This window comes from Heterodontus francisci, chromosome 32 (genome assembly GCF_036365525.1).
Source record: "Heterodontus francisci isolate sHetFra1 chromosome 32, sHetFra1.hap1, whole genome shotgun sequence".
NCBI lineage: Eukaryota > Metazoa > Chordata > Chondrichthyes > Heterodontiformes > Heterodontidae > Heterodontus > Heterodontus francisci.
Window position 1 is genome coordinate 52,937,194 of NC_090402.1, and position 13,450 is coordinate 52,950,643.

General features: G+C 44.8%; 1 protein-coding gene across 4 annotated transcripts in view; it reads left to right on the forward strand.

Moving 5' to 3' along the window:
* Nucleotides 1-13,450, forward strand: part of alad (aminolevulinate dehydratase) — a 38,875-nt gene that overhangs the window by 19,381 nt on the left and 6,044 nt on the right. For all 4 annotated transcript variants that reach the window (XM_068012812.1, XM_068012814.1, XM_068012815.1 and 1 more), the window contains 2 exons: nt 11,020-11,108; nt 11,743-11,798. In XM_068012812.1, the coding sequence (XP_067868913.1) occupies nt 11,020-11,108; nt 11,743-11,798 (145 nt within the window). The remainder of the gene's footprint in view (nt 1-11,019; nt 11,109-11,742; nt 11,799-13,450) is intronic.

Here is a 13,450-nt window from a genome sequence, read left to right on the forward strand (position 1 = left end):
CACGCGGTCACAGGGAGAACGTGCAAACTCCGCACAGGCAGTACCCAGAACCGAACCCGGGTCACTGGAACTGTGAGGCTGCGGTGCTAACCACTGCGCCACTGTGCCACCCTGAGGGTAAGGGCACTGCACGTGGTTTAAAGGGAGCTTCTACCAGAATCTAGCCTGTCATTTACTTTGTGCTTCACGTTGGCAAATGAGGCAAAACAATGGAAACAGAAATAGACCCAAACACTGACCTCAACTGAATCAAAATTCCTAACTGTATTAGATTAAAAATATTCGCATTGTGGAGATCTGTATGTTCAGCATCTCTGCCTGTTGCCAGGACTAAGCATGGTAGAGGTAAGTCCCTGTGTCTGATTCTGCTGCACAGGTTGGGCACTATAGGCTCAGGAGAACTCTGAAGAACACATTGATCCTCCTCCTATCACTGTTCCAGTGGCTGTTGAAATTCCCAGATGATAATTATTTGATTCACCGCAGCAATATGTCCTAGAATCAACAAGGGGGGGCCATGCCATATTAATGAGCAATGACCCAGATTTAGTTAACAGCCTAATGGTGTGTGAACATTCATCAAATAACGATCATATTATGAACAAAATCAACATAATGTTTGAAAGGGAGAAATGCAAAACAACTGCTAAGCTTCTAGGTTTAGGTAAGGCTGACTTCAATGCAATGAGACAGAGACTGTTCACAGTAAATCAGGCAAATCTATTAAAAGGTAAAACAGTAGAAGATCAGTTTAAAAAAAAAAATGATACAGAACCACTTTATACCCCTAAGGGGCAAGAGCTCCACTTGCCAAAAAAGACAGCCAGAGACAACTAAAGAGATAAGAGACAACATAAAACTAAAAGTAAAAGCATATAAAAATGCAAAAACTAGTGCAGATTTTGGCAAATCAGAAAGATACGAATAGCAAATGGTAACAAAACAGAGAGTAAGAACTACAAAAAGGGAGTATGAAAGAAAACTGGCAAGAGCTATCAAAACAATGTTTTCACAATTACATTAGGGAAAAGAGGGTGGTAGGAGCAATGTTGGCCCCTTAAAACAGTGATATTGTCAATAAAAATAGGGAAACATTGGACATACTGAATAATTAATTTTGTTTAGTTTAGTTTAGAGATACAGCACTGAAACAGGCCCTTCGGCCCACCGAGTCTGTGCCGACCATCAACCACCCATTTATACTAATCCTACACTAATCCCATATTCCTACCACATCCCCACCTGTCCCTATATTTCCCTACCACCTACCTACACTAGGGGCAATTTATAATGGCCAATTTACCTACCAACCTGCAAGTCTTTGGCATGTGGGAGGAAACCGGAGCACCCGGAGAAAACCCACGCAGACACAGGGAGAATTTGCAAACTCCATACAGACAGTACCCAGAATTGAACCCGGGTCGCTGGAGCCGTGAGGCTGCGGTGCTAACCACTGCGCCACTGTGCCGCCCCTAGTTTGTGTTAGTATTTACAGTAGAGGAAGAGAGCAACATGCCAACATCCCAAGGAAACTAACATTAAATCAGGGACAGGGACTCACCCAAATTATCAGAAGCAAAATAACAGTAATGAGGAAATAATGGCACGAAAGAGTGACAAATCCCCAGGACCAGATGGTTTCCATCCCAGGGTTTTGAATGAAGTAGGTGAGAACACTGCAGATGTCCTAACTGTAATCTTACAAAGTTCTCTCGATTTGTGAACTGTTCCTTTAGATTGGAAAATTGCGCATGTCACTCCGCTATTTAAGAAAGATGAGAAAGGAAAACCAGGGAATTATTGAGGAGTTAGCCTAACATCTGTTGTCGGGAAATTATTACAGTCTATAATTAAGGATAGGGCAATTGAATGCCTTGAACATTTTCAGCTGATCAAAGAGAGGCAGCATGGATTTGTAAATGCTTTACAAACCAGATATTCATTTTGAAGACTAAATTTTGACTAAAGCAGTGAACATGGAAATGTCTATGAATATTATTTATATGGATTTCCAGAAGGCATTTGATTAAGTCCTTCAATAAGAGTGTTAGCTAAAGTTGAAGCTCATGGAATTGAAGGCAAATTATTGACCTGGTTAGGAAATTGGCTGAGTGGCAGGAGACAGAGCAGGGATAATGGGCAGATACTCTAATTGGCAGAATGTGACTACAGGTGTCCCACAAGAATCTATTCACTATATTATTAACGACGTAGATGATGGGATAGAAAGCTACATACCCAAGCTACATACACAAAGATAGGTAACATTGTAAGCAGTATAGATGGAAACATAAAATTACAAAGAGATATTAATAAATTAAATGAATGGGCAAAACTGTGGCAAATGGATTTCAATGTAGGGAAATGTGATTCATCCACTTTGGCCTTTCTAAATGCTGAAAAGCTAGAAATAGTGGAAGTCCAAAGAGACTTGGTGGTCCAAGTACACAGATCATGGACAGATGCAGAAAATAATCCAGAAGGCTAATGGAATGGTAGCCTTTATATCTGGAGGACTAGAATATCTAAAGGACTAGAATACCAGGGGGGGGGGGGAAGTCATATTTCAAGCTATACAAAGCCTGGTTAGACCACACCTGGAGTACTGTGAGCAGTTCTGGGTACCACACCTTAGGAAGGATATATTGGTCTTGGAGGGAGTGCAGAGTAGATTTACCAGAATGATACCTGGACTCCAAGGGTTAAATTACGAGGGGCGATTATACAAACTAGGCTTGTATTTCCTGGAATTTAGAAGGTTAAGGGGTAATTTGATCGAAGTTTTCAAGCTATTAAGGGGAACAGATAGGATAGATAGAGAGAAATTAGTTCCACTTGTTAGGGAGTCTAGGACAAGGAGGCATAGTGTAAAAATTAGAACTGGACATTTCAGGAGTAAAATTAAGAAACGCTTCTACGTGGAAAGGGTAGTTGAAATTTGGAACTCTTGGCCGCAAGTGGCAATTGATGCTAGATCTATTAATTTTAAATCTGAGATTAATAGATTTTTGTTATCAAAGGTATTAAGGGATAGAATCATAGAATGGTTACATCACAGAAGGCGACCATTCGACCCATCATGTTCACGCTGGCTCTCTGCAAGAGTAAAGTAGCTAGTCTCACCCCCATCCTGTAGCCCTGAAGACTTTTTCTCTTCAAGGGTTTATCTAATTCCCTTTTGAAAGCCATGATTGAGTCTGCCTCCACCACACTCTCAGGCAGTGCATTCCAGATTCTAATCATTTGATGCTTAAGAATGTTTTTTCTTGTATCGCCATTGGATCTTTTCCAAGTCACCTTGAATAGGCGTCCTCTGGTTCTTGACCCTCCAGCAGAAACAGTTTTTCTCTAACTACTCTGTGTAGACCCCTCATAATTTTGAACACCTCTGTCAAATCTCCTCTCAATTCTCTCATCGCTAAAGAGAATAACCCCAGCTTCTGCAATCTGTCCACGTATCTGAAGTCCTTCATCCCAGAACCATTTCTGTAAATCTTTTCTGTACCCTCTCTACAACATTCATATCTGTCGTAAAATGCAGTGCCCAGAACTGGACACAATACTCCAGTTAAGGCCAAAGCAGTGTTTTATAGAGGTTTACCATAACATCCTAGTTCTTGTACTTTATGCCTTTATTTATAAAGCCCAGGATCCTGTATGCCTTTTTAATCACTTTCTCAACCTGCCCTGCCACTTTCAATGATTTGTGCACAATAATCTGTTTCTGGAAACCCTTGAGAATTGTACTCTTTATTTTATATTGCCTCTCCTCATGCTTCCTACCAAAGTGTATCCCTTCACACTTCTCTACATTGAATATCATCTGCCACGTGTCAGTCCATTCCACCAGCCTGTCTGTGTCCTCTTAAAGTCTCTCACTATCCTCATCACAGTTCACAATACTTCCTATTATTGTATCATCTGCAAATTTTGAATTTGTGCTCTGTACAACCATGTGTAGGTCATTAATATATATGAAGAAAAGCAGTGATCCTAGTACCAACTCCTGGGGTACCCACTACCCCACTGTATATCTTCCTCTAGTCTGAAAAATAACCGTTCACCACTACACTCTGTTTACTGTCACTCAGGATGCTGCCAGTGTCCCTTTTATTCCATTGACTTCAACTTTGCTGGCAGGCCTATTATGTGCTACTTTATCAAACACCTTTTCAAAGTACACCACATCAACCACATTACTCTCATCAACCAAGTGTTGTGAGGAGGAGGCAGAGTCTGAAAAGGGATATAGATAGGTTAAGTGAGTGGTTTTAAGTGGGGGTGGGGCAAAAAATAACAAAGGAGGTGTAGATAGGACAAAGTCACAGAGAATAACTGACCAGAAGGTCATGGAGCAAAGGCAAACAGTATGTTAATGGTGTGTTGAAAGACCAAGCATTAGTACAGATAGGGTGTTAATGGACTGAAAACTGAACAGCCACTAGTACAAACATGATCTACAAGGGAGCAAAAGGTTACGGGGGGCAGGCAGCAAAGTGGATCAGCCATGATCTTATTGAATGGCGGAGCAGGCTTGAGAGGCCAAATAGCCTACTCCTGCTTCGATTTCTTATTTATGAACCCTCTGTTCCCTCATCGGAAGACTCAATCAAGTTATTTATTTATTTTTTTTTAGAGATACAGCACTGAAACAGGCCCTTCGGCCCACCGAATCTGTGCCGACCATCAACCACCCATTTTATACTAATCCTACATTAATCTCATATTCCCTACCACATCCTCATAATTCTCCTACCACCTACCTACACTAGGGGCAATTTACAATGACCAATTTACCTATCAACCTGCAAGTCTTTGGCTGTGGGAGGAAACCGGAGCACCCGCTGGAAACCCACGCGGTCACAGGGAGAACGTGCAAACTCCACACAGGCAATACCAAGAATCGAACCCGGGTCACTGGAACTGTGAGGCTGTGGTGCTAGCCACTGCACCACTGTGCCGCCCAAAGTTAGTTAAATGCAATTTGCCCTTAACAAATCCATGCTGGTTTTCCTTAATTAATCCACACTTATCCAAGTGACTGGTAATTTTGCACTGGATTATTGTCTTTACAAGCTTTTCAACCACCTGAGGTTAAACTGACTGGCCTGTAGTTGCTGAGCTTATCCTTGCACCCTTTTTTGAAAAGGCTATAACATTTGTAATTCTCAAGTCCTCTGGCACCACCTCTGTATTGAAGGAGAATTGCAAGATTATGTATGGTCAGTGCCTCCACAATTCCCACCCCATTTCCTTCAGCATCCTTGGATGCATCCCATCTGGTCCTGGTGACTGATCAACTTTAAGTACAGCCAGCCTTTCTGATACCACCTCGTCATCAATTTTTAGCAAGTATCTCAGCTACTTCCTCTTTCACTATGACTTTGGCAGCATCTTCTTCCTTGGTAAGGACAGATGCAGAGTACTCATTTAGTACCTCAGCCATACCCTCTGCTTCCATACGTAAATCTCCTTTTTGCTCCCTGATCAGGCCCACCCCTCCTCTTGCTACTGCTTACTATTTATATGCTTAAAGGAGACTTCTAGATTCCCTTTTGTGTTAGCTACCAGTCTCCTCTCATCCACACTCTTTGTCTCTCTCATTTCTTTTCTCACTTCCTCTCTGAACTTACTTTATTTATACTTGTTCTCACTTGTATTATTTACTTGGCGTCTGCTTCATCTTACTCTCTATCTCTTTCATCATCCAAGGAGCTCTGGCTTTGCTTGTCTTACTTTTCCCCTTATGGGTATATACCTCGACTATATCCAAACCATATCCTCTTTAAAGGCAGCCCATGGTTCCATTAGAGTTCCACCTGCCAATCTCTGAATTTGACCCAGGTAAATTGGAATCATTCTTGCCCAACTGAAATTTGCCCTCCTCCAACTAATTATTTTTTATAATTAAGTTAGTAATCTAGATTACTTCTTGTCTTTTTCCATAGCTAACCTAAACTTTATGATACTATGATCGCTGTCCCCTAAATGTTCCCCTACTGGCACTTGATCGACTTGATCCACCCCATTGCCCAGATCCAGATCCAGCAATGCCTCCTTCCTTGTTGGGCTGGAAACATGCTGGTCAAGAAAATTCTCTGGAACACACTTCAGAAACTCTCCCCCTCTCTTCCCTTTACCTTATTAAGGTACCAGCCCTTCGTTTTGCAAGCTGGAACGTCAGAACTATATGTCCTGGCCTGTCGGAAGACCTTACACAAATCAACGATTCTCGGAAGACCGCCATCATTGACAACGAGCTCAGCAGACTCAATGTGGACATTGCAGCACTTCAGGAGACACGCCTCCCTGCGAGCGGATCTCTAAGAGAGCAAGACTACAGCTTCTTCTGGCAGGGTAGGGATCCTGAAGAACCAAGACAGCATGGAGTGGGCTTCGCCATCAGAAACTCTTTGCTCAGCATGATAGAGCCACCCTCAAATGGCTCAGAACGCATACTGTCCATCCGACTGCTCACCGCCTCTGGTTCAGTACACCTACTCAGCATCTATGCTCCAACACTCTGCTCCCCACCTGAAGTTAAAAACCACTTCTATGAGGAACTCCATAATATCATTAGTAGCATCCCCAATACCGAACATCTGTTCCTGCTGGGAGACTTTAATGCCAGGGTTGGGGCCGACCATGACTCATGGCCCTCCTGCCTTGGGCGCTATGGCATTGGAAGGATGAATGAGAATGGACGGAGACTGCTTGAGTTGTGTACCTATCATAACCTCTGCATCACCAACTCGTTCTTTCATACTAAACCCTGTTACCAGGTTTCTTGGAGGCACCCAAGATCACATCGTTGGCACCAGCTGGACCTCATCATCACAAGGCGAGCCTCTTTAAACAGCGTTCAAATCACACGCAGCTTCCACAGTGCGGCTGGGGGCTTTCTTGTAGTTCAGCAGTGTAATGCGCTTAGTGGCTATGACTGGTTCCAGCTGTTCAAAGTGAGATTGAAACCAGTCTGCATTCCACTTCACACATTTGCCATAGGTGGTCATTGCTGAGTCATAGATGGTGTCTCTGATGTGGGCCCACTTGGTCTCTGCATCCCCTGTAGGAGTGTTTTGAAGGGCTTTTTCAAGTGAATTTAGAACCTTATGTAACAGCTGTGGATGAGAAATTCTAGTAGTGTTGATGCGCGGGCAGCCCTTCTGCTCTGAGTGATGCAGCTTCTTTGGTTTGAGTGTAACCTTGCTGCACACCAGGGAGTGGTCAGTGTTGCAGTCCGCACTGTGGAAGCTGCGTGTGATTTGAACGCTGTTTAAAGAGGCTCACCTTGTGACAATGAGGTCCAGCTGGTGCCAATGAAGTGATCTTGGGTGCCTCCAAGAAACCAGTCTGTACTGGGATAATTAAAGTGTCCCATTGTCACTACCTATAGTTTTTGCATCTTTCTGTAATTTCCCTGCAAATTTGCTCCTCTTTATCTTTCCCACTATTTGGTGGCCTATAGAATACATCCAGTAGGATAATGGTAACTCTATTGTTTCTTAACTCTAAACAATTAGATTCTGTCCTTGACCTCTCCAGAACATCCTCTCTTTCCAGCACTATAATAGTCCTCTTAATCACCTGTCACCTCTCCTCCTTTCTTTCCTTCCTACCTTGTCTTGCTTGAACACCTTGTATCCAGGAATATTGAGTACCCAGTTCCTACCCCTTTTTTGAGCCAGGTTCCATTATCGCCACAACATCATATTCCCATGTGATTCTCTGTGTCTGCAGCTCACCAACCTTATTTACTGCTCTTCGTATATTTACATACATGCACTGTAAACCTAACTTAGATCGATTGCACTCTCTCAGTCAAACCTCACTTAATACCCTACTATTTCTTACTGTAGTGCTATTTGTCTATCCCAAACCTTTGCGCACCTTGTATCTCCTTTCTAATGCTACATCCTGGTTCCTATACCCCCTGCTTTGTTAGTTTAAACCCTCTCCAGCAATACTAGCAAAGCACCCGTGAGGACATTGGTCCCAGTTCTGTTGAGGTACAACCCGTCTGGCCTATGTAGGTCCTACCTCCCTCAGAATCGGTCCCAGGAATCTAAAGCCCTCCCTTCAGCACCATCTCTCCAGACACGTATTTATCTGCTATATCCTCCTAGTTCTATATTCACTAGTGCGTGGCACTGGGAGTAATCCAGAGATTACTACCTTTGAGGTCCTGCCTGCTAGTTTCCTGCCTGCTCCCTAAGATCTGCCTGCAGGACCTCATCCCTCTTTCTATCAATGCCATTGGTACCTATATGGACCATGACCTCTGGCTGTTCAACTTCCCCTCCTCAGACTGTTGTGCAGCCACTCGTAACATCCTTGACTCTTGGCACCAGGGGGCAACATATGATCCTGGAATCTGTTCCCCTAACTATAGAATACCCTATCAGTATTGCTTTCCCAATCTTCCTCCTACCCCTTGTACAGCTGAGCCACCCATGTGCCATGGACTTGGTTCTGGCAGCACTCCCAGAGGAACCATTGCTCTCACTATTATTCAGAACTGAATATCGGTAAGAGCAAGATATGCTCAGGGGATTCCTGCACTGCCTGCCTGGTCTTCCTTGTGTGACTAGCAGTCACCCATTCCCTCTCTGCCTGCCCGCCCTTAAGCTGCGGGGTGACTACATCTAGAAATGTGCTGTCCACATAGCTCTCAGCCTTGCAGATGCACTGCATTGTCGTCAGCTGCTGCCAAAACCCAGAGCTCGAGCTCCTCCAGCTGGCGACACTTCCTGAACATGTGATTATCCAAGACATGAGAAACATCCTGGAACATGATGCACATTCTGTGGGACTGAGGTGCCCTGCAATGCCTCTATTTATTAGACTATTAACTAAATGAAGAGAAATAAACTTAACTTTTAAGCAAACCGCTATCAGCTCCTCACCAATTAGCTCCTTCTCTTCTTCTGATATCTCTTTATTTCATAGGTAGGTTAATTTAAATTATCTATATGTCTCGGATATTCATTTAATTAAAAATTAGGAACCCTTTAATGTTACTATTCTTTATTTAATTTTAACTTTACCCTCCCCCCAGATCTGATTTAAATACTGATCGTATTTATATGATAGATTATCACAGAATCGTTACAGTGCAGAAGGAGGCCATTCGACCCATCATCTCTGCACTGACTCTCCGAAATAGCAATTTACTCAGTTCCATTCCCTATAACCCTGCGACGCCTTCCTTTTCATATAACAGTCTAATTCCCTTTTGAATGCTTCAATTGAACCTGTCTTCACCACTTTCTCAGGCAGTGCATTCCAGACCTTAACCAAGATTTTCCTCATGTCACTTTTGCGTCTCTTACCAAATACTTTAAATCTGTACAAAACAAATCTGTACAATATCAGATATATAAAATATAGGTTCATGTTGATGTATTTATCAAATCAGTTTGATTTTAATTTTTATTGGATATGGAGTTAGGTCACAGATCAGCCATGATCTCACTGAATGGCAGAACAGGCTCATGGGCTAAATGGCCGACTCCTGTTCCTAGTTTTCTGGCACCTTGTTGAACACAAAAACAAAGTTTATGAAAAATGCTGGAAAAATAATTTGTGTATTTTGTGTTCATTAGGATATCCTGTAAGCTTGCTTCTGTTGTGGATATTTTTAATTAGGCAGAGAAATATATCCAATATGTGTAATTCAGTTGATATTTCTCTCCCCACCCTCAGGATCCTCGTGGTTGAATTGGTGCTGTGCATCATCTACACAGCTGTCCTACAGGGCACTGGTGCGAATGTAGACACAAACTTGTCTTAAGGCAGCAAGAGAATTTCAGACAGGAGCAAACCTGGGAGTTAAAACATGGTCTGTTAATGGGAGGTAACTGGCCTACAACAAGGATAGAGAGCACTCAGAGGGGGTCACTGGCTTTTAGAGGGACACTAACACCAACAACAGCTTGCATTTATATAGCGCCTTTAACTTCATGAAACGTCCCAGGGCACTTCACAGGAGCAATTATCAATCAAAACTTTACACCAGGCCACATGAGGAGATATAGGAGCAGGTGACCAAAAGCTTGGTCAAAGAGGTAGGTTTTCAGGAGCATCTTATTGGAGGAAAGAGAGGCAAAAAGGTTTAGAGAGGGAATTCCAGAGGTTGGGGCCTAGATCTTGACAGTCTCATGATACAAAAGCAGTAAGTGGCAGATGGTTCACCTTTTTGCAGCAAGTCTGAAATTAGTATCAGACTAGGATCTACACAAGGAGGCTTAAACCCATCCTGACCTTGGTCATTCTAGGTGGGCTTCACTGTGTTTACTGTGTAGTTCAGTTAAACAAAGAGAAAGGGTTTTGTAGTAAGGAACATCATTAATTGTAAAATAAGTGAAGGTAATGAAAGTTACTGAGAGGTTTTACATGCTCACATGACAACAGGCTAAACGTTGCAGTTCTGTACGGAGAACTATGTAACTTAATGTCCCTTCACCTCTCTTACAATCCATCTTAGACAGGAAGGGTCAGAGTCTCCTTTCTCTGATGAGGAACTGGGCACCACAAGTTTCTTCGACCATGCCATTTGACATCTTGAGCCTGGGCTTGAATCCTTTACGAGGATTTCCTGATTCTGTTGAGGAACTGACGATGTGTGCTGGGAACCAGGCAAGAATCAGTCCCAAACAAAATGAGTAAATGTCATCAGTGTAATGAGATTAGATGGTCTCAATCCAGTTCTCAATGAACATAAATCCATTGCATGAATTCCTATCATTCGCTGTGAGCACCAAATAAACCCAGTTATTAAAACATTTTAATTAGACTCTGTGAACTTGAATGAAGATCTAATCCATCAATTGTCTGCACATTCCTTTCTGACTGCCCGAGGCAGCCTCACTATCTCTGTGTTGTTTCACAGTGATGCCAAGGATGAGTGCATTGTCTGTTTGAGTCTCCCTTCAGGTGGGAAAGTCTCTCATTGTCTGTGACGTTTTGGGCCTGAATGTCTCGGTGAGGACTAAGGATTTACAATCGGTCTTGTTTCAGGATGCCATATTGTAGCTCCCTCAGATATGATGGACGGCAGAGTTGGATCCATAAAACAGGCTCTCATCTCCAATGACCTGGGAAGCAAGGTAAAGCTGCACTAAGCAGTCCAGTGAAGCAAGGTCTGGCTGAGTATACACGTCCGTTATTGGTTACCTCTCGTTCTGAGATTTCTCTCCTGGTGAGGTACAAGTTCCAAATATGTAGATATATTTCTGTTGATCTGTAGTGTTGCTTCTTTAATATCCAGCAGTTTCCTCCTATCCTGAACACACCGATTCTTACAGATTCTTACTAAAGTGATCATGGATTCTCGAACTTTCACCAGGCTGTCTTCACCACACTGTACCTTATTAACCATTGTTCACATCTGCACACTTTCCAGCAAAGCCAGATGGTGGTCAGAGATCATAATTCTGGTCGATTTTCCCCCTTCCTAGCCCAGTGGCACTGAGCCTAGTATTAATGCCTAACTGTGGCTCCGGCTAAGAACACAGCCAGCACAGGCCAAGGATTGAACCTGCGGCCTTCTGGTTTGTGACTGGTTTAGTACACTGATCAGGACATCGTGGGGGACTGGGGAGATGATCGGGACATGGGGATGGGGGTGGGGGCAATCAGGATGGGTGTATGGCAGTTTGATGGAGATGGGGTGTCGACATGTAAAAACTGTGTGCATTGTGTTGGATCTTTAACATTGCTGATCGATGTGTTTCCCTGTAGGTTGCATTGATGAGCTATAGCGCAAAGTTTGCTTCCTGTTTTTATGGACCTTTCCGGTGAGATCTAAAAGTTTCAATCTCGGTTTCACTAATTCTAACAGGAACAACATGCAGAGTGTTTTAGCTGTAAATGTACTGTTGTCCTTTTAAACCCTAACCTCAATTTCCTCTCTTAGGACTGGAAGGTGAGGCAAGTGGCTGTGTGATTGGTGTGGTGTGGGTCAAAGTGTATTTGTACGAGTTAGAGCAGTACGGTGAAAGGTGGTGTGATGTGGGGTGGGAGCATTTGGTACGGGGCTGGGGCTTGCGCTGCAGGTTGGTGTAGGCCTGTGCAGGGCGTGACTGGACCGTGCGGGTCGATGTGATGTGGGCCTGTGTGGGACGGCCAGTGCGGTGCAGGATGGGTCAGCGTGAGTCTGTGCAGAGCAGAGCAGGACCGTGCGGGTCAATGTGATGTGGGCCTGTGTGGGACGGCCAGTGCGGTGCAGGATGGGTCAGCGTGAGTCTGTGCAGAGCAGAGCAGGACTGTGCGGGTCAATGTGATGTGGGCTTGTGTGGGACGGCCAGTGCAGTGCAGTACGGGTCGGTGTGGCTCTGTGCAGAGTGGTGTGATGCGGGTCTGTGCAGGGCAAGGCGTTGCGCTGTGCGTCGGTGTGGGGCAGTGTGGAGCAGTAGTGTGATGCGGGGCAGTGCGGAGCGGTTGGTGTGGGGCAGTGTGGAGCGGGCAGTGTGCTGAAGGATAGTGTGGGGCAGTGTGATGAGGGTCAGTGTGGGGCAGTGCGGAGCGGTTGGTGTGGGGCAGTGTGAAGCGGGCAGTGTGAAGTGGGCAGTGTGCTGAAGGACAGTGTCGGGCAGTGTGATGCAGGTTGGTGTGGGGCAGTTTGGAGCTGGGGGGTGCGTGATGTGGGTTGGTGTTGGGCAGTGCGATGCGGGTTGGTGTGGAGTGAGGGGTGTGATGAAGGTCAGTGTGGGGTCAGTGCGGAACGGGCAGTGTGGAGTGAGGGGTGTGATGCAGCTCGGTGTGGGGTCAGTGCGGAGCGGGCAGTGTGATGTGGGACAGTGTGGAGTGAGGGGTGTGATGAAGGTCGGTATGGGGTCAGTGCGGAGCGGGCAGTGTGATGTGGGACAGTGTGGAGTGAGGGGTGTGATGCAGGTCAGTGTGGGGTCAGTGCGGAGCGGGCAGTGTGATGTGGGACAGTGTGGAGTGAGGGGTGTGATGAAGGTCGGTGTGGGGTCGGTGCGGAGTGGGCAGTGTGATGTGGGACAGTGTGGAGTGAGGGGTGTGATGCAGGTCGGTGTGGGGTCAGTGCGGAGCGGGCAGTGTGATGTGGGACAGTGTGGAGTGAGGGGTGTGATGCAGGTCGGTGTGGGGTCAGTGCAGTGCACCACGGGGTGGTTTGGGTCTGCGACATGGGGCAGTGCTGGTCGGTACAGGGTGGGAAATTGATTAAAGAATTTAGGAGGAATTTTTTTAAGCAAAGAAAGTGAGTGTGGAATTTGCTATCATATGGACTGGGTAAAGCAGATAGCATTCCCACTTTTAAGGGTAGGCTTGATGCATACATGAAGGACAGTGGAATACAGGGATATGAGTGCAGGATGGGAAGAGATGAATAGACTGAGAGGAGCCTTGTGTTAACAGTAAATACTGCATAGACCTGTTGGGCTGAAAGGCCTATTTGCATGCTGTAAATTCTGTAATTCTGTGC